Below are 21929 nucleotides of genomic sequence, written 5' to 3'. Positions count from 1 at the left end.
TGCTTCCTGAGTTATATTTTTGTTTTCCTGTTTTTCACTTATCGTTAAGTTATTAAATTCATACGAGCCAGCAGCTTCCCAACAGGAGTGGAAATATTTTAACAACATAAACCCGATTGCTGTCATATCCAACATAATGAATAAAGTCTCATACTGTGCAGCTTTATACAACTTAAAATATCTTCTTTTATCTTCAGGAGAAGAGAATCGTGTTGGGACAACCCATTTTCCTCCGGCTTGCTTCAAAGGACCTTTTGCCGGCTGCGAACACATCACGTCATCATTGTCATAATCACCGCTGCCGTTATCACAATCACCGCCATCAAAATCAATGCCAGCAGGAACACCCACCATCACCATCTCGTCGTCCCCATCATCTCTGACATACCTTTGTAGTCCAGATTACCACCGTCATCATCACCGTCACTGTCACCACCATCACCACCACCATTAACCACAATCATCACCACAGTCATCCTATCACTACCACCACAAGCAGTATCACACCCTCCAAAAACCTGCTGAGACCAAAACAATACGACGAAAATGGAAACGCGGGTGTGCCGGAAACTTCAGATCGCGCGAGCCGGCGTCACACCAAGCTCACGCCACTGGGCACGCACAATTAATCCTCACAACATCCCCATGAGTAGGTTTCGTCCTTGTATTTCCTCAACAGGAAGACAACATCTATTTTAAGGAGTGTTGACATTTTACATGTCATGAAAAAGACAAAATACTGTCAAATAGGCTTCTCATCTCACCAACTGGAAGACGTTTCCTGGTTTAAAAGGCATTAACACATGGGTCAGAATCAAAGAATTTCAGTAATGATTCAACGAGCCCAACCCAGGCTACACGCTAGGCAGGCTCCCCACCGGGTCTCCCCTGCAAGGTTCCACTTCCCGGCCCACCCCGCACACACACTGGGGGGAGGGGGAGCATCGGGGCCTCGCTGAGCTCCGGCCCTGGAACCCTCTGCTTCTCCTGAGCACCAGGCCCTTCCCAGAGCCTTGTCGGGAGTGTGAACACGCACCCCTTGCTAGGATACTCTTGCCCTGGTCAGAGAGTGCTCGTAAGACAGTGGGGTTTGTTGGAACGAGGCACTTTCCTACCATTGGTAGGAGACTTTGCCCAAAAACATGAACACACAAATCCGTTATGGAACTAGACCGCTTAGATATGGCACCCTTGCTCGGTGTCACTGTGGGTGGGAATGGCCCCGTGGGAACAGGAGAGAGCCAGCTGATCCAGGAACAGGGCAGCAGAAGCAGCAGCTAGAGAGCAGAGACCCTCTGACCTCTGAAGGCAGACCCGGCACAGTCGGCAGGAGCACGAGGGGCCTCCAGGCCAGGCAGACAGCAGTCCAGGGAGCCAAGTCCTCGGAGCTGTCCACAAGGGATGACAGCAGGCCAGCAAAGGCCAGCGCAAGCTCGGCTCGGCAAAAGGCCTCAGACGGACCCCGGGCAGGGCCTGGGGAAGCCTGACGGCAGTGGCCTCCCACATCTGGCCCAGTGGACTGCCAAGAGCTCTGCCTGTGTTTGGAATCTCCTACAGGCAACTTAGTGAGATTTTTTTTTTTTCCTGATGAAAAGAAACCATGCTGACTGAAGTAGGCCAGTCCCCAGGACCAAATGGTCCAAGAACCGCCAGAATGCAACTTCTGATCAAAGCTCCTCCACCTGGCCGGCTAGGAAAGCACTAGGTACTGGCAGGGCAAAGCCGGAGGAAGTATCTGAGGAAGCAGACTCCAGGAGGAGAGGCTGGTGCTCCCAACACCCAGGGCAATGATGAACGGAGAGACTTCCCAGTTGGAGACTTTCTCAACCTGTCTCTTTTGCACAATGAGGGCCAGAAATTTAATTTTTAAAAAAGTGCAATCTGAAAACCACCTATGCTGATGTTAGAAATAAACGTCCTCCTTTGGGGAAGGAATGCTCGGTGATCCCAGACCACTCTGGCCTTGAACAAGCTGCTGGGCTCTGGGGCGCGCAGACAAGGGCCACTACCAGCTGGGGACAGGGGACCAAACCGTCCTCACCGCGGTGGATCGCACTGCATTCCGAGGGCGAGAAGACGTTCACCGCCCGGGAGAGGGGAGGGGATGCCTCGGGTCCCCCTCCCTGCCCTTCCCTCACAGTGACAAGCCACACTGGTAAAATGACCCACCCGCCCGCCACACGAAATGGACGTAACCAGTCGCAGATGGACGTAGGCGGGGATTTCAGAAGAAAGAGATATTCTTCACACGGAAGTCACATTCACTGCAGCGAGACGCCCCGTAGGCAAGGGGGGTGTGCACAGCCCAGGCTCCCATCCTCCAGACTCCAGAGCCGCAGGGAGTGGCCGGGGGGAGGGGGAGGGTGCCACTGAGCGGGGCGGGGGGGGGGGGGGCCACCCAGGGCCAGAGAAGGCCACACAGGGAAGGGGCCCAGAGCTCCCAGCCCTCCGTGTTCTCGAAGCCTTTCCACCTGTCAAATGGCACCACCAATGGCAGCTGTTCATTGAGTGCTCAGAAGAGTCAGATCATTATTTTCTCACACTTTGACGGGGGGGGGGGGGGGGGGGGGGACACCCTTGAGTAATAACACGCCATGCGTTCCTCCTGCGGCTCCCTCCCTCACCAGCAGAGCCGCTCCAGGCCCCGGCTTCGCCCGCCGCCAGTCATCCTTTCTTACACCCAGGCTCTGCTCTACCGTCCCCAGCACCCGAGCAGCTCTCACGCCCGCCCGCCCGTCTCACTTTCCTCTCGGTCCGTCAGGCGGTGCCAGGCGATTCAATTACGAACCCACACTCCCTGCCTCTCACGGAGCCCAGACAAGCAGGCGACTGGCGCCCAGCATAAAGAGAGCTAGGACAATGACACCGGAAAACACGGCAGGAAGGGCCCGGGAGGAAGAGGAAGAGGAAGGGGTGTGGGCTAAGCTCTGGAGAACGAGCTACATCTTCCCCACTGTGAAGAAACTTCACCCGGAAAATACTGAGTTGTCATAAAGCATTGGAAATGGCTGTGGTGTAAAGCACTCCTTCCTGTGCACACGCGCGCGTGCGCTTTCTCTCTCTCTCTCCCCCTCTCTCTCTCTTTTTCCATCCCTCTGTTTTTTTTATCTGTCTCTGATTTTATGTCCCCCCCCCCCCCCACAAATGAAAGCCCAACCTCGTCTATGAGCCCACTGCAGAATAAGGTGCACACCGCCCTTGGAATTAACAATGCTGACAAAGCCCTTGCATTTGTGGCCACCTTGGATCAAACGGATGATGCCATCCCCATCACTACCAACGTCACCATATCACCAACACTGTTATCACAACCGCCATCGCTACCATCCCCATTCCAAGGACCAACACCATCGTGACGACGCTCATGGTCGCCACCACTACCTCCATCACTACTCTCATGGTTAACATCACCACAACCATCATTTTACCGCCATTATCGCGACCGTCCTCACGGACAGAGGAGACACCTAGGGCATGGAGAAGTTAATGAATCACCAAGAAGTACTTGCCTCAGCGATTCCTTTTGAGGAGCAATAAACTGGGAAAATGAAAGGATGCCAAATGCGGGTGATTCAACTCACCCAGACCACACACTTACTAATAAGCACATCCACCGCACAGTTTGACAACAGGTCCAGAACTAGGCAACAGTGAACCACCAAGTTCCGGGCAGACAGCCTTTCAGACCAGCATTGGGAGTTAACCCACAAGGCGGGAGCCATACGCATGCTGACAGTACCCTCTGGTGGCCACTCGTGGCATTACAGCATGATAAAAGTTTGCCTTTACTGATTGCTAACTCTCAGACACCTCTGGCACCCCCACTTAAACCAGCAGAGGGGGACCTGCTGCCCCTCTTGGAGATGCGCAGACTGGGATGGAAGGAAGTTACAGGCTACACAGGACGTGGTCACACAACAGGAGCACAGCCCGGTGTCCCCACTTGACCACAGGGAGGCAGGTTTGTCCTGGTAGCCCACAGGCACCTGGCCAATCTTGGCAGGTCAGAACCCAAAGCCGACCACATGTTGTCTTTGTCATTCTCAGCGGGACTAAAAGTTATTTTGGAATCTCGTGAGGCTCTCCCCTTTCCACCCACAGGCGTGGAACGCCTGGGAAGATTCACGGAGCTATGCATCTATGCCACGCACATAGCTGGTTCATCGGCATGCATGCTACACCGCAATCTAAGAAATCAAGTGGCAGATGTTCAAGGAAGAGATAGGATTCACACACGAGCCTGGTGATACCTGAGGTGTGACCACAACTCTGCTCCCAGTAACTGGTCACCCTGGGTACACACACACACACACACATACAACTTGGCCTCTGGGAGCTCTGGCTTGGCCTCTGTGCAGGGCTGTGGGGAGGGGACCAGGAACTCACCTGCCTGGCACAGTGCCCAGCTCCTATGTGATCCAACAGGAAGCACCAACTAAGGCCGGAGCCCAGGCTGCCCAAGTGACTCTCAACCTCCAGGGTCTCAACAGCTTCACAAGCCTCCATTTCCTCCTCTGAAGAAGAGGAAATTTCCAAGCGGCCCGGGGAGGTGTGAAAACAGACCCTCATCTAGCCGTACCCAGAGGCTAAAGGGTAGAGACAGGAAGAACAGAGACACTTGAGCAAAGCAATGGTGTAGAGATGGGGCCGACCGCCGCAGCCTCCAAGCTGGGGGCCCGGGAGCCAGTGTCCCAGCCCGGGAACCACCCCCAAGGGCCTTACCCATGCACTGAGGCTCGGCGGGTCGAATCCCATCAACAAGCACCCTCGATTTGTGGAATTATTGTTATGCATCTGATAACATGCTGACAAACATGCCAACTTCCACAGTTCACAAAGTTAACGTAGTTATTAAATGCAAGGGAGAAATCCCATGGGTGTTTCTTTGCTAAAGCTGAATTAACAAAATAAAATGAGAAATGCTCAGTATTCGCTATAATTAAGGCTAGGCGAACAGTTGTATTATAATTTTATGCATACACGTTTCTTCCATGTTGAAACTTGGCATCATTTGTTAAAGTTATTTTTAAGCACTCTCAAAGAGCAAGGTCGGGGCAATGAAGTAGAGGCACATAATCTGCCCAGCATCGTGGCTGAAGAACGAGGCCTGCAACTTTGCAGAGGAAAGCACACAGACCGTCTCACCCCCACCCCCCAGGCCTGGGGGGGGCACTGGGAGGAGGGACCTCAAAGAAGACCCCAAGAGCACAGCTCCATCTGCGAATGGCTAAGGTGACCTCACGTAGTCACCTACCTGAAATGACACGATGTGTCTACAGTAACCATGTCTGACCATGATCGTGTCAGATCAAACAAGGCAAACCCTCTCCATTCCTTGGGCGGGAGGGTGGAGGGGGGCAGAAGCAGAGCTTGGCACAGAGTGGGCTCCTGATGTCTGCGGGCGATGGACACACCACCTCTCAGGAAAGAACTCCAAGCAGAGCGAGGCAAAGCTCTCAGAAATGCTGGCTCCACTCCACCCCACCTTCGGCAACATTTCTGAGTATTTAAGGTCCTACAAGGGGTAAACTGAGTCAGAGGAGCCACCAAGGAGTAGGGCTTCCTGCTCGGCTAGCAAGCCAGACAACCCACGAGGTAAACAGGCTTGCAAATATCCACCTAGGCCAGGAGGAGTGACGGGAGGATGCCTTCCTTCCTGTCACACCGCGGGTCCCGACGGGTCAGGCAGAGGCGTGAGATGGAGACCCACCCAACACCAAGCACCAGACGAAGGCCAGACACCAAGTCTAGGCCACTACCGTCCAATGGAAACACGAAACAACCACGGAGAGCATCTAAAATGTTTCATAGCCACAATGAAGTAAAATGAAAAAAAATGTAAAAAATCGTTACAGCTATATGTAAATAAATCTAGTTACACATGCACGTACATACACATATGTATCCAAAATAGCATCATTTAACCCGCAAGCCCGTCTGACAGCGTGGCGTGCCTTTCTGCTTTGTTTCTGCACTGTCTTCACTGTCTTTCACTGTCCTCAAAGCCTCCGGCTTCCTGAAGCCACTGCGCGTGAGGAAGCAGCTCCTGTGTCTCACTCGCGGATCTCCAGTGGGCCGGCCAGGGCCCCCCCCCACCACCCCAAACTTTCTGGGCCCCCCCCCCACCCAGCTAGGGAAATCAGGAGCAAGAACTGGCAACCTTACGAGCGGCCTCGCGCTGGACTCTCGCGGGAGAGGCACGTGACGGAGGCGCGCGTGCATTTACTCCTGGACTCTCGCGGACAGGTACGTGACAGAGGCGCGCGTGCATTTACTCCTGGACTCTCGCGGACAGGTACGTGACAGAGGCGCGCGTGCATTTACTCCTGAACTCTAGCGGGACAGGTATGTGACGGAGGCGCGTGTGCATTTACTCCTGGACTCTAGCGGGACAGGTATGTGACGGAGGCGCGCGTGCATTTACTCCGGGCGGGGCTTACAGGACAACTGGGCTCAGGCCTCCCCGGGTTAGGGTGGAGAGACAGGATAAAATGACAGCTGGGGCAGAGGCGGAGGCCCACGTGGGAAACGAGCGGTCGCCCTCCTCATCCGAGGTGTCTCCTCCGTGCTGGAGAGAAGCCGGAGGTGGGTCTCCGTAGTAAACACATTCCATAAGGAAGACCGCCCGACGCCCAAAGGCTTTGCCCACGCCAGGCAGAGCTGTGCTTCGGAGCATCGTCTCACAGAAGCACCGCGCGCCTCAAGATCCCGTGTAGCCTGCCACTGCCGGGGATGGAGAATGCCCGAAGCCAGCTTCCCGGACGGTGTCCAGGTAAGTCGAGGCAGCCCCGCCTCGGCCCTCCCAAGGGCACGCGGGCCTCACTGCGCAGGGCGGCAGCCAGCTGTGTTTACCTTAGTGGGAACCTCAGAGTCAGGCCTGCCCTGCCCGCCCCCTACACCCAGCCTCCAAGGTGACCCCGGCCAGTCCAGCTCCGCCCGCCGCAACACTGCAGACCCCTAGCAGGTCAGCTCGCTCCCACAGGCACGCATGGAGGCCATGTCCCCTCGGGGCAATAAAGGGCCAAACGGGGCAGCGGGGCGGGGTGGGGAGAGCCGGCAAGCACCTGCTCTGTCATCGAATTTACCTGCTGACTCAGGACCATCTTCCTTCCAGCTGAGGTTCCGCTTTGCTTTGTCCGAGGGGGAAAAAAATATTAAACCCCTTCGATATAAGTTAAGTTTCCAGTGTACCCCCAACACACACCTCACTGACGATTTGAAATCACGCATTTAACAGCGTTTATCTAATTGACCTCCATCTGAGTCGCCTATAAGCATCAAAACTATTAGTATGATTTAATTAAAACGTAGTCAAATGCTTAAGAAGATCAACGGTAAGCATTTTAGGAGGTACTTCCCTCTGTTCGGAGCAGTGCCGCGTTGCTTTTGTGGTGAGGACTGGGGTATTTCCAGGGGTTCACCGAGAGTCCTCAAGAAGGCTGTGAGAGAGACAGTCACTAAGAACACAACACCCAGCCTGCTGAGACAGCTCAGGCACCCAAGCCCAGCCGGGGGAAAGCTTCAAACTCTCCGACCTTTCATCAGAAAATGGGCATACATACAGTGTCGCCATGGAGTTTCTGTGGACTTCCAACCTGGCCAAGACATCAAGATACAAAGCCTAAAAGAAAGCCGGCAGAGGCCCAGAACACAGGTAGCAGGAGGGACCTGTAGCCCACCTGGAAACTTAACTCCCCTGGCTCTGCTCTGGAGGGAGGGAGGGCTGGAGGGAGGGAAAGAAGAAAAGAAAATGAGAGAACATTTTGGTCATTTTGTTGCCCTCAAAATTCATACATCCAAAGAAAGAAAATAAGCAAGATAAACAAACATGAAGAGACAACGCAGTGACTCCCAGCAGAAATAGGCACATGTCCTTATTTAAAGGGATAACCACATGCACTGAATGGGACAAGGGCAAAGCGACCCCCAAGCGACTCTGGGGAAGGTGTCTGCACCAAGGGCTTCAAGCGAAAGCCTTTGAAGAAGCCTCCAATGGAAAACTGAAGTCTAGTAGCAGGTTTCTCTTTCTGAGACAGAGGTTCATGATTCAGAACCTGTTGTTAGTGTATTCCAGCAAAATACACTAAAAAAGCAGATAAGTAACCATACTGTGCAAACAGAGAGCGATTTTTCTCCTAGTCGGCAAAGGGACTTCAGAATGTGAAGAGAAGGAAAACCTAGGTGCTATTTACTTAGAATCAGGAATGTCTACATAAGCTTTACAGTCCTTGTTCATGTGTGGGTGAGGGTACTCAAACTTGAACTCGGGGCTTCGTACCCCTGTGTGGCTCTTTTGCTCAAGGCTGGCACTCTACCAGTGTAGCTTTTTGCTGGTTAATTGGAGGTAAGAGTCCTAATGGTCTTTCCTGCCCGGCTGGCTTTGACATGTGATCCTCAGGTCTCACCCTCCTGAGTAGCTAGAATCGCTAGAATCGCTTCGAGGATCTTTGAGACAGAAATAGAAACGCAGATGTGCGAGGAGTGGGTGTGTTAACCTCTGGGGAAGCACATCTGGTTTCTCGCCACGCTCACTGCAAGGGCTGTCTTCTGGTGGCACGCCGATGAGAACGAGCCCCCTGCTTCCCACACCTTGGCTTCTAACCCCCATTCTTCACTGTGAGGCACCAGCTCCCCAGGAACAAGCAGGAAGCGGGCGGAACGAGCCTCCGAGGAAAAGACGCGCTCGCTCCAGAAGGGTCACGCCGGGACACGGGGGCTGCCTTCAGGGCTTCCGTCAGAGGCGACCGTGAGGAAGAAGTTAAATCAAGAGAAAGGAGTAAACCACTAAGAATTCACAAGTCCATACCAGCAAAATAGGAGGAGGAAAAGAGGAAGTTCCCGCCCGCAGAAGATGACCAGTTTGACAAAATGGTTCAGGTGCGCGCACGGTGCTGGGTGCGGCCCGGTCGCTGCGGGACACACACACGTGCACATCGAAACGCCGGGATGCGCCCTCAGTCACAGCCACAGTTTATCAGCCGTGCCTCCGTCAAGCAAAGGCTGGATCCAGGGCAGAAGGAATCACCCAGCAAGCAGCGTAAGGATGGCTGGCTGTGGCAAGAACCATCCAGGGAGGACAGAGGCAGCCAGTGAAGAAAGTCTGAGGCATAACGGGAGAAACGCAAAGTCCCAAAAACACCTGCCCAGGAGACATTTAATTACAAAGGAATAAGCAATAGCTTTGCGGAGAGGGAAGCCAACCTCCCCAAATGAAGCACCACCGGTAAAAAGGACGCTTCAAGCTCACGCGCCCCACAGCACACGGCACTGAGAATTCAGCATCACTTCTGCGGCGATTCTGCCAAAAAGCACAGAATCTAAGAAAACATGACACAAAGTCGAGAAACAGCCTGGTCCTCTAATATAACAAGGTCATGCCAGGCACCACGGGCTCACTCCTATAATCCCAGCTACTCAGGAAGCTGAGATCTAAGGATCACAGTTCAAAGCCACCCTGGGCAGGAAAGTCTGGGAGACTCTTACCTACCCAAAAAGGCAGAAATGGAGCTAGGGCTCAAGTGATAGAGTAGCAGCCAGGAGTGAAAAGGCTAAAGGACAGTGGCCAGACCCTGAGTTCAAGCCCTAGTACTGGCACAAATAAATAAATAAACATTGGTGTCATAAAACATGAAGACAGGGGCTGGGAATATGGCCTAGTGGTAGAGTGCTCGTCTCGTATACATGAAGCCCTGGGTTCGATTCCTCAGTACCACACATATAGAAAAAAGCCGGAAGTGGCACTGTGGCTCAAGAGGTAGAGTGCTAGCCTTGAGCCAAAAAAAAAAAGGCAAGGACAGTGCTCAGGCTCTGAGTCCAAGCCCCAGGACTGGCAACAAAAACAAAGCAAATAAACAAAACATGAAGACTAAGGAGCAGGTCTAGACTAAGGTGTGAGCCACGTGGTAACTGAAGGTGGTACACTTCTCAGCCCTTGCCCACAGCGGGGCAATTGGTGGAGTCTGAGTTATCCTGATGCTATTTTCTCACTACGTAAACACAATGTATTGGTGCAGGAGAATGCCCTTGTTTTTAGGAAACAAACTCTGACAATAATTGGGGTAAGTAACCGGATACTATATCTGCAACTTTATCTCAAATGAGACAGAGACGGATCAGTGAAGAAGAATAAAGCTCTACAGTAAAACACTGACGCCCGCAGATTCGGCTGGAAAGGCATACAGAAATACTTTTTACTATCTCAAGGGATGAAGTGTGTTAAAGTTAATGGTACTGGGAGAAGGCAAGGGAAGGGGTGACACTGTCCACATTATCTGACATGTAACTCACGGAACCCCTTTGTACATCACCTTTATAATAACGTGTTTTTTTTTTTAATAATAGTTAAAAGGGAACATTTTCTGTGGGCCTAAAGATGTCAACAGCTGGCCTCCCGGGGCGGACCCTCCCTCTTGACATCACCCCCCACCAGCCCTCGAATCCCCGAATCCCCGCAGCAACCCGCTGCTCAGAGCTCCCCAACAGCCAAGCCTGCCCCCGCCCTGACATTGGGGCCATTACATAGGGAAAAGGTAAAAAGCCTACTGTCGTTATTATGTGTTTAACCAAAATGCTGTAAAGTGTCCCTATATCTAAAGTACTTGTCAAGTTGAATAAAAAGTTCTCAAAATACTTCTCAATGCTGGGGGGGGGGGGGGGGCGCGAAGCAGGAAGGGCAACTCTCCAGCCAACAGCTAGGAGTGGATGGGCTACGAATTGACAACACTTCCGGGTTCCGAGCAGGAGCCAGGAGAGGAGGCATGGAAGGCCCTGCTGGAAGGGGCCAGAGCCTCCCAGCAGAAGCGGGGCCCGGGCTGGCAGGCAGGTGTGGGAGGTCATCCCGCCAGTCGCTGGGTTGCAGTCCCCAGCTAGCGTCACCCAGCACCGAGGCCTTCCCACTGATATTCCAGACAGGGAGACCCGCTTCTGCTTCTGTTTCCATCCACGCGTGTGCTCCATGGTCTCCAGATTCCCAGTCTGCACACCCATGCTCTTCTGAGTCCCAAAGGCTCCTAGGGGCCCGGCGTCGTCAGCTGGGGGCATGGTTCAAGCGGCAGCAGGCCTGCCTAGCAAGCACGAGGCCCTGGCGCAAACCCCGGCACGGGGACACGCATGGCTAAGGCGGCACAGGATCCCGGAGGGCCTGCCTCTCTAATCACCGACTCGGTCTTGCAACCATCCCCGCTCCTGCCCAGGGAGAGCCAAACTCACACCCGGGTCAGTGGAGCCGCGTGCAGCTCCTGGCTTGTCCACCTGAACCCAACCTCTCTGAGCCTCAGGTTGGAAATCGAAGGCAAGATCCCAACATCAGAGAAATGCGGTTATTCTGACGGACCCCAGTGGCTAGGGGGCGCGTCTCACTGCCCGGGACGTGGGGGCAGGACTTGCTGTAAATAACATTTCTAACGTGGACGGATGTGAGCTGGGCCCCTGCCCGCTGGCAGGCCGTGAGCGGGCAGGCCGCTCACCTGTCTTCACCCTCGATGCCCTCTTATCCTGTCGCTCTGCTCCAGCAGTACCCCAGAGGCTTGCCTGAGCCCCTCTCTACCCAGCTGGCAGTGATCGCACGGTACGGTCCACACTACGGCCGGCACACACTCCAGATACAGGGAGGTGTCCGTCATTCTACACGGTCCCCTCTCCTGACGGCTCCTGCAAACCACGGGTTGCTTCTGTCTCTATGATTCTGCCTTTTCTGGAAGATCTTTCTAATGTAATCACATAGTACAGTCTTTTTCTTTTAACGGTGCTAAAATACACCTAAAGGGTACTACTTTAATTTTCAGAGTACTGCTCTGCATCACTGGGTAGATTCATGGTGACGGGCGGCTACCACCACCAGCCACCCATAACTGTGTCACCTTCCCAAGCAACAGTTCTGTGGCCAGCAGACCCCAGCTCCTCACTGCCCCTCCCCCAGGCCCTGGCAACCACCTCCTGTTCCCATCAATGAATCAGATACTGCTTCTCTTCTCTTTTTTAAATTCTTTATTCGTATCAAGGAGATGCACAAAGCGGTTTCAGTTACCTAAGTCAGGTAAAGAGTACATTTCTTTCTGGACAATGTTACCCCTTTCCTGGCCTCCCCCACCTACCCACCCATCCTCCCCTCTGGCCCAGTTTTTCCCTCCCATCCCCATCCACAAGTTGCGTAGTTCCTTTTCAATACAGTGTCTAGTGAGTCACACGGCCGCATTTGTTCACCCTTTGTCCCTCCACGTCTGTGCCCCCCCCTTCATCCTCCCAAAGACGAAGGAACAAATAAGACAAAAAGAGAACAGCAACCAAGAAAAATCGTCTTGTTTCCATTTCCTGGAGTTCATTTCCATGACGATTAGATGATCAGAAGCACAAAGGCATCCCAACGTTGGGCTCCTCTCCTGAGAGAGTGCGCCTTTGGTCTCACTGTGTGTTTGTCCTCTTGTCACTTTATACAGTGTCCTCCAGGATCACCCCTGCTGAACATACAGACGAGTGCAGAGAGCGCACTCAGCTTCTCCTCTCACACGCTGTCCCCACCTTTGGCAACTGGGAAGAATGCTAAAAGCAAAGCACAGGGTGCGCACCGTCTCCCGGAGACCCTCCTTCCGATCACTGCAGGTGTACGCCAAAAGAAAAAGTATGCGTTCCATATGGCGGCTCTTCAAGAGGAAATTCTACTTCTAATCCTTAAAGAATTAGACTTATGCGCAGAGCTGCTGCACCTTCTTACATCCTTTTTACATTTATATCTGCCTTGAGTGAAAAAAAAAAAAATAGGGCTGGGAATATGGCCTAGTGGCAAGAGCGCTTGCCTCCTACACATGAAGCTCTCGGTTCGATTCCCCAGCACCACATATATGGAAAACGGCCAGAAGGGGCGCTGTGGCTCAGTTGGTAGAGTGCTAGCCTTGAGCGGGTAGAAGCCAGGGAAGGTGCTCAGGCCCTGAGTCCAAGGCCCAGGACTGGCCAAAAACAAAAAAAAAACAATCAAGGTCCTGATCAAGCCCTAGTACAGACATCACAGTAAATAACAACAAAAGATAGAGCACAGCTTCTCCACAGCCAGTCACTCCGTTGATGGTCTTGGTTTCAGGACTACTGCAAGTGGTTGCTGTGGTGGCTAATGGTGATTGTTAAAGTAACTGGATGAAGCAACGTAGAGGTGTCTAGACTAGTGGAGCACACTTCGGGGTGTGCCTGTGACTTTCCCGAGAGGATTAAGTGAGAGGACCAGTTCAAGGCACCATGCTATAGGCTGGGAACCTGGGTAGAACAAAAGGGGCACAAGGAGGAGGCCACTAATACAGACGTGTGTACTCTCCCCCACCCTATACCTCTCCCTCCACCCCTACCTGGCCCAGGCGTCCGCTGCTTCAACTACAGAGACAAGATGCCCACCGTGCACAGTAGTTACAGAAAGAGGGTCACTCCATCTTAGTGCTGTTTCAGTCTCCATTTTGTTCCCCTACAACTGCATGATTTCACTCAGGATTGGGGCCACTGTATCACACATTATTATTTATAGTTACAAGTCACTCTCATTATGCACTGAATTTTTTCCACAGATACTATATAAAACTCCAAGATGTTCAGAGAAGAAGTGAGAGGCTTGGGCTGGGAATATGGCCTAGTGGCAAGAGTGCCTGCCTCGTATACATGCAGCCCTGGGTTCGATTCCCCAGCACCACATATACAGAAAATGGCCAGAAGTGGCGCTGTGGCTCAAGAAGTAGAGTGCTAGCCTTGAGCAAAAAGAAGCCAGGGACAGTGCTCAGACCCTGAGTCCAAGCCCCAGGACGGAAAAAAAAAAAAAAAAACAGAAGGTGAGAGGCTTGATGGAGAGAAGGGCAGTGGATGACGGCAAAGAGGAAAGTCGGCGCGTGGCCAGATGTGTGCAGATCCTCCGCTCTGGAACCTTCACAACCATATTGCTGCCCGAGGCCCGTTGCCACATGAGGAGGCGGTGGCTTCGCAGGCGTGCCAAGGTCCTCCGAGCTGTGAAACAGCAAGACCAGGACTTCCATCTCAATGTGCCCCCTGCTCTCTGTAATACCTGAGCCTGATTCCTGGCAGGGCTCATACCTGGCTGGGTCTGGGTCCCAGCAAGCCTGTATGTGCCCCCCACCAAGCTGCACACGACCTTCTGTCCCAGGGGTTTCCTCGTGGGGAGCGAGCCCACAGTCCCTAGGAAATGTCTCTCTACGATGTTTGTAAGAACTTGGCAAATCCTGCACCAGCCTCCTGGCCCAACTCTGAAGTGAAAATGGAGAGCAGACCTCAAGAGACAATGCTCTCTGCCACCAAGGAACAGAACTGAGTAGGGGGGGGGCTGGGAATATGGCCTAGTAGCAAGAGCACTTGCCTCATATACATAAAGCCCTGGGTTCGATTCCTCAGCACCGCATATACAGAAAATGGCCAGAAGTGGCGCTGTGGCTCAAGTGGCAGAGTGCTAGCCTTGAGCAAAAAGAAGCCAGGAACAGTGCTCAGGCCCTGAGTCCACGGCCCAGGACTGGCCAAAAAAAAAAAAAAAAAAGAACTGAGTAGGGTTGTATGTGCCCAGCCTGCGAAGACTTCCCCGACCCGGGGCCTCTCTGGTTCATGTTTCCTCTCTCCCTGAAGGACAGAAGGAAGCTTTCTTGTCCTTTAGTATAATCCAATCAGTCGTCTCCTCCTGAGTTTCTTCTCCGAACTGTGTCTGATGATCTGTCTTCTCTCTGTACCCCCAACCATGAGCCTGGGGTGAGCGCCAGCTCCCTGGCCTTCACCGTGACAGAAACGCACGAAGGCCTCCTGCCTACATTTTTACCCCTCCAAAAGCCATCCTAAATGACCGCCTATTCTCCCAAGATTTCACAAAGCACCACAAAGCTGTAGTAACCAAAGCAGAAACCAAGACAAACAAGTAGATCAAGAAACAGCCTCACCCAAGATTATCAGCACAGAGCTGAAGTAACTGAACAAAGAAAGGAAGAGCTCCTCAACAAAATGAGGCAGGAAAACCCAATATCCAAGTAAAAACCCCATTCCTACTTCACACCATCTCTAAGCTAATCCGAGATGAGTGGCATAAGCATAAAAACAAGAAGCATTAAGCTTTAAAGCTAGAACACCTCTCTCTGACCTTGAAGTAGGAATACCCCTCCCAAAAAAAGGTCTACAAAAGCAAAAATAATGGTAATTCAAACACCATTGAAATTATAAACTCCTACTACTCAAAAGGCAATATTAAGGAGATAAATTGCTAGAGATGTGGCTCAAATGATAGAGCACTAGCTTAGCAAGTACAAAGCTGAGTTCAACACCTTCCCCCAAAATAAACAGATGAGTTTAGACTAAGAGGAATTATCTGCAATGTACATACATACATACATACATACATACATACACACAGGCACGCATGCGCACATGTATAATCTATGCATAGATAGATACATCTATGCATATGTAGATGTATATACACATACAATGGAATTTTTTCACCCATCAAGAAGAGTAACATTACGTCATATGCAGGGAAATAGACTGGAAATTTTATATCAAGAGTGAAGTCAGGCTCAGAGAGACAAAGTGCATGTTTTCTGTCAGATGTGGAAGTTACATCTGAATGATAAAAACATACATGAAAATGTAGACTGGTCATACGCATGTATACACAAATCCACTCAAGGATGGTGTATGTCCAGGGGTAGATTCCAATGGTGTAATTCCTTTGAGCAACCAACTTAACAAAATGAGTACCAAGAAGTTGGAGTGTGTTTTGTCAGAGGGGAAGAGGTTTAAAACAAGGTGAGAAGACCAACAAAGAGAGGAATGGCGGGTCTATACAATCACAATATTCAATGTGCATAATTAAAAATGGAGCCTGAATTTGAGGTGATGGGTGGAACTGGGAGGAATAAGGAGAAATGTGGAAGGGGTACCACCGATCAAGATGCATTGCACTCATAAATTCACATGTTGAAATCCCTTTACAACTACTTAAATTTAAAAAAAGAGTAGATATTTCTCCAGACATGAGATACACACAAAAACCTATACAGTATTCTGAAATTTGCCTTTAAGATATCTCAGCCTGGTACCAGTGGCTAATGCCTGCAATCCTAGCTACTGGAGAGATTGTAACCTGCTAAGTGCAGGGCCGTAAATGTCCAAGAGCGTCCATTTCCAATTAACCCTCAAAATGTCAGCCTGAGGGTGCACTTGGATGGTAGAGCACCAACTATGAGAAAGCGGCCATGTTCACTGTGGGACCACCTCCCTCCCTCCACAAATTAAGTTACAGGACTCCCAATTTTACTTTCTGCACTTTTAAAGAAGATAATCAAAATCTACTGTATCCCACCTTTCCATACACAAATGCCTTCTAGAAGCAAGTAGAGCTGGGCATAGTGGAGCATGTCTATAATCCCAGCACCCAAGGGGCTAAGACAGCAGCATGGAAAATTCCAGCCCAGCCTGGGCTACAGAGTGATACCCTGTCACAAAGACAAACGAACAAGAAAAAATGAACAACCAAGAAGCAAGTGGAGGGCAGTGTACCGAGCTGTGTAATGAACAGGCAGGGTCTTGCTACGGTGGAGACAAAGGGACAAATACCACCGGGAGCACCACGGCTTGGGGGAGGGGGGGGGCTGGACTTTGTCTCCTTTGGCACTATGGGAATCTGGGGCAGAGATTTCTGGGTCCAGAACTACAGTTCTTCCCACCATCCAAACTTCCTTCCCCTCTCAGAGGCCTGCCCTTGGGAAATTTGAGACAGTGAACACTTAACCGGATAAATCTGAGAAGAGGAAAAGTTAACTGCAGGCTAAATCTTTCTCTGCAATTAAATGGGCCCATGTTGGTGCAGAGATTCTCGGAGGCAGCAGGCACTAACAATCTATAAAAGGAAATGCAATTAAGGAGAGTCTTTTTAATATACCTAATTCTGACTTCCCTTGCCCTGGGCATCAACATAATTCTCCTTAAGGATAGCTATCTTTGAAAAAGCTGTTATGTAAATCATAAGGCTAGGAGAAAGAAATAAGAACCTTTTCACCGGAAGCAATGCTAAACCTTGGAGAAAGGAACAAGGCAGGCCACACAGCTCCAAGTGACAGAGATGGCCAGCCCAAAACCTGCTCCTCCCTCTCTTTGCTGTCTACTGCACGAGCCTCTCTGAAAACAGCCAGCAGCAAACTCTTCAGAAACTGTTAACTTAGAAACTCCTTTTACCGGGGCTGGGAATATGGCCTAGTGGCAAGAGTGTTTGCCTCGTATACATGAGGCCCTGGGTTCGATTCCTTAGCACCACACATACAGAAAATGGCCAGAAGTGGCGCTGTGGCTCAAGTGGCAGAGTGCTAGCCTTGAGCACAAAGAAGCCAGGGATAGTGCTCAGGCCCCAGGACTGGCCAAAGAAAAGAAAGAAACTCCTTTTACCCAAAAGCACTAACAAGCAGAAAACGGGAGCAAAGCTTGGCACATGACTCCATGTTGTATGTCATCGCTCTTGGCTGTTAGCCTTACAGCCATCTAGGAATTCAGGTACAGGACGGGTCAATGACATCTTCACAAACAAGGAAGGAGGGCCGCGTGCTTCCTACGCCCATGCCCTCCGCATGTCATGCTTCCTAATGAGTCCTTCCCTGCCCTTCACCACCGCCAGCCTCTTCAGAGTGAGCGGCTCTGGACATCTGTCCATCGCCGTTACACAAGCAAATGGAAGAAACGGACAAGACCTGCCCAGGGTCCTCCTTGAAGTCACTGTATTTAGGGAAGCACGCCTGCAAGGTGGCGCACAAGCCTTTAATGCTAGCAACTCTGGAGGCAGAGGTCAGGGGAAGGCAAGGTTTGGGGCCAGCCAAGGGGGCAAAGGTAGGAGAACTCCAGCTGTGTCTGAGAACACCCTGCCACCTGAGTTAGAGGTGACTATGAGGGAAAACTGAAGGCCAGTGGGAAAACAAGGGAAGCAAAGAGGGCTGGGGGGGGGGGAGGGGGGCATGGCTTGGGTGGTGGCATTTGACCTCAATGACCTTTGATTGCTCATCAATCAATGGCCTCTTAGATTAGGAGCTGCCCCAAGGGCGGAGCAGCCCCCCAGTGGTGTCAGGGCCCCACCCAGGTGGAAGCCAGTGGGGATCACAGGTGAAGGTGGAGGGGGGAGGGTGGGGAGGAGGGGGGAGGGGGGAGGGGGGGAGTGGGGGGGGGGCAGGCCTGCCTGGCAGTCTCTGGGATCCAGCGGGGAAGCTGCTTCTAGCCAGCCAGGCGTGTGCAGGCAGGCGTGGGCAAGCCAACTTACACTGAAAGGATGGACGGGCAACCCGGCCCAAACTGGCTGCCCCGTTACCCATAGCAACGCTAATCCCGCCCCCCCCCCGCCCCTCAGCACGCAGGGCGACTCTTCCCGGGCGAGGAACTCCGGGCCAAGCAAGGAACAGACAAAGCACAGCCAAGGTCCACCCGGAGCGGGAGTAGAGCGGGCCGGGACTCGAACACCCGTGCCAGCTCGTCCGCGCTCGGTCACTCGGCGGGCGCGGCGACAGCGCCGCGCTACCCGGAAGCGAGCTCCGCGCACGCGCAGTCTGCTCGCTCCGCCCCCCCTCCCTGTACCGACTCTCCAACCAGCACTCGTTTTTTCCTCCTCGGGGGGGAGGGATACGGCCAGTGGCCGAACGTGAGCCGTACGACGTAGGACGTAGTAGTAGGACGTCGTAGGACGTAGCGACGTCCGCTCTCCGTCCCGGGCTGCGGATCCCTCCGCCCAGCCGCGCGGCCTGCGCGCCGCCGCCCGACTCCACGCCGCTAAGCCGCTTCCCGCGCCGCGCCGCGCCCCACCCCCACCCCCGCCCCGGCCCCAACCCCCAGCCCGGCTCACCTGCCGCCCGCGTCTCCATGGCAACGCCCCCACCGCGGAGGAAAAAAAAAAAAAAAAGGCCCCGGGTTCTCCCGGGCCTCCTTCCGTGTCGACCGAGAAGGCGAGGCCCTCGGCGGGCGCTTGGCTTCTTATTTTTATTTTTTTAAGGAACGAGCCCGCGAGGTTATGGCGAATCTGCGGCATCCAACATGGCGGATGGAGTCTCCGCTCTCCTCCCCCCACAGGGCTACGGCGCCTGCGTAGCGACGTCCGCCGCGTGGGCCCTCCCCATACACACACCCCCTCCCGTTCCCGGCGCCGAGGTCGGCCACGCGCATGCGCGCCGTCGGCGTCGCGTCCGGGCGTCCGGGCCTGCGCTCCGCGTCCCGCGCTCCGCCTTGTCGGGGAGCCGTCGGGGAGCCCGGGAGCCCGGGACCGGCAGCCATCCGCTTCCTCCTCGTCGGCCACCGCAGCGCGGAGCCGCTGGCGAGACGGGGAGCGCAGATCGGGGTTCGGGGTGCCCGGGTTCCGCGCGGCCGCAGCCCGCACGCCGCTCCCGCTCCCGGCCCGGGTCGAGCCGGGGCGCCCGCAGGGTTCCCTCCGGGGGCCGCCGTGTCGGCTTAGGCCCCGAACGCAGCGACCCCCACCTCCCCACCCGGCTTCCCCTGCAACCCCCTACCCTGCCCGGAGTGACACCACCCCCCCCATGGCCTGCCCCCGGGGTGGGGAGTGGGGGGGGACCCCGGCCCCAGGGTCCCTGCACCTGCGCCTGCCCCCGGTGAGTTCTGTGAGCAGAGACAGACCTGTGGGCTTTTCTGCCCCTCACACTCTCCTGGTGTGGATTGTGTCCTGCTACTACCAAGAACCAGCACCCTCTGCTCCTTCCTACCAATGCCCTCTGGGCAGGATGGACTCTTCCCTCCCCCCCCCACCCCGCCCCCCAGTCCTTTTCTTCCTGGTGTCTCTTGCCGCTGGCTCTTAGGAGATGAGGGGTTATGCCCAGACCTCAGATTCTCCAGGTTGTTAAATGCATTCAGAGATAACTCTCCCCCACCCCACCCTCGGGTGGGGTGCATCCGCCCAACTCCTGAGGGTCGAGAAAAAGAATGGGCAGGGCATCACGGCAAGCCTTCAGAGAAGACTGGAATCTGCCTCTTCCTGCCCAGTGTTTTTCCTTCTTTGCAGCCGGACATTCCCGAGTGCCCAGCCTACCCCTAACAATCCAGGCCCCCCGGAACATCCAACTCCCAAGACCGGAAGAGTTTCTGACCCAGCTCCACTGTTTTCTGCGTCCAGAGAAAGATAGCAAGGTGCGGCCCGGCAGAGATTTATTTGGAAGTGAACTGCTCAAAAAGCTGCCTTGATGAGCTTTTCTTTTCAGAGCCATAAATAATTACAATAATCACTATTTTGCCGGGGATCGATTTCTGTCAGGAAATGCGTGCCGTGCTGGGTTGCTGACAGTAGTGTTTTTGTGCTGGGTTGCCTTTCTCGCAGCAGCGGCAGTGAAATGTTAACGTATTGATCAGCGGATGGATTGATTGCTCCTGGACGTTGTGACCAAAATGAGTTTTGGAAATGAAGCCATTTAAAATTTGTCTCGAAACCCAATTACTTAGAAGGGGTGAGATTGATTGGGATCTATTATACATGTGAAGGAATATAGCAATGAAAATTACACACACACACACACACACACCATGTGTAGCTAAGAAAAACCCCATTACTTAAGAATATTAAGGTCAAGTTAGAAGAAAAGACTGGACTGTGGATGATAGTACTGGGTTAACTATTTGGGTAGCTGTCGTTTTTCTCCATTATTTCTGTGGCCTCCTTCCTTCACGGGGGTGCACGTCTGTTATGACTGGAAACAGTCCCAGCCAGGGTAGATGGAGGTGAGTAAAGGAAGTTGGGCAGTCCAGGCCTGAACGTGGGGACAGCTGTAAGGTGTGATTTGCAAGCTTCCCATCGACAAACATCCATTCTTTACGTTGGCCATTTGTATTTCGCAGTACCGTCACTGGATGAAGCAGCATTAGTGAGATGAAGTGTAAATCACTCGCAGTTGTATAATTGATGGCACCTGGAATTCAGCTTCCTGGCCCAGCCCCTGGCCATCAGCCTTGCAAAGCTCCTCGGGAGAGGAATTAGGTCCCATTCATGGGGATGATAATGGCGTTTTGTCACGGGAAGTTGTAGGTAGCTTGCATAATTGAATATATTTGTATCCGTTTTATAATTGTACCGGTAGCTGTGCGACAAAGGCGTTCGCATGAAATCAGTAAAAATGTATGCCCCTAATTTCATAAGCTGGTATCTCCAAAGCAGGTTTTAATAAAGGATGCATATAAATGACCTTAAAATAATGGGCCTTGAGGAACACAGTAATATTAAAAGCAGAAATGAGGGTAAAAGCTTGATTTAGGTGTTGGACGTATAAATGGGCATGTGGTAGAGAATAATTCACTTGAAATGGTATAGAAGGGCCAGGAGGCCTCACTCAGTGGTAGAGCACTTGCCTAATATAACTGGGCTCCGGTTTGACCACCAGCAACACAAAAGGAAAATTATATAAAATGACATAGCAATATTAGAACGTTATGAGCTTACTGTAAACATGATTGTAGCCTTAAGAAGCAACAAAGGTCAGTTCTGTTTGTGGGGATTGTAGAGTGGCCCCTTGTCACTTCTGTCCTCATGGTACCCAACTGTGCACCCGCAGCTTCCAAGTAGTGATGCCAGCACTTTTCATTAGCAGACCCAGGGCCTCTTTAAATAAGCTGATTCTAGTGTCGGCAATTAAGGGACCGTCACAGTGGCCCAAAATTTCTGTTACCGCAAGATGCTTTAATAAAGGAGCTGAAGGAACAAAGGAACCAACCAGCTGAAGAAAGGGGTCCCTGGCCAGGTTGAGACAAATGTGCCCATCATAGTGACATCTTCAATCTATACTTCAGTCTCCAAATACAAGTCTGAAAAGCCATGAGTCCTTGGGGATTTTTGAAAATATGACTATTAAGGCTAGGGCTGTAGCTTAACAATGAGCTACTTGGCATGCATAACGCCCTGGGCTTGATCCTCAACACCACAAAGAAATGGGAGAGAGAAGGAA

General features: G+C 52.6%; 1 protein-coding gene across 1 annotated transcript in view; it reads right to left on the bottom strand.

The window, feature by feature from the left end:
- The window catches only part of Zfat (zinc finger and AT-hook domain containing), a 134853-nt gene extending 115752 nt beyond the window's left edge, over window positions 1–19101 (bottom strand). The window contains exon 1 of the mRNA XM_048358468.1: window positions 18839–19101. Coding sequence (XP_048214425.1) covers window positions 18839–18857 — 19 coding nt within the window. The 5' untranslated portion in view covers window positions 18858–19101. The remainder of the gene's footprint in view (window positions 1–18838) is intronic.
- Window positions 19102–21929: the final 2828 nt, after the last annotated feature.

This window comes from Perognathus longimembris, chromosome 12 (assembly GCF_023159225.1).
Source record: "Perognathus longimembris pacificus isolate PPM17 chromosome 12, ASM2315922v1, whole genome shotgun sequence".
Taxonomy (NCBI): Eukaryota; Metazoa; Chordata; class Mammalia; order Rodentia; family Heteromyidae; genus Perognathus; species Perognathus longimembris.
The sequence above is the reverse complement of the archived record's forward strand: the minus strand, read 5'-3'. Positions and strand labels throughout refer to the sequence as shown.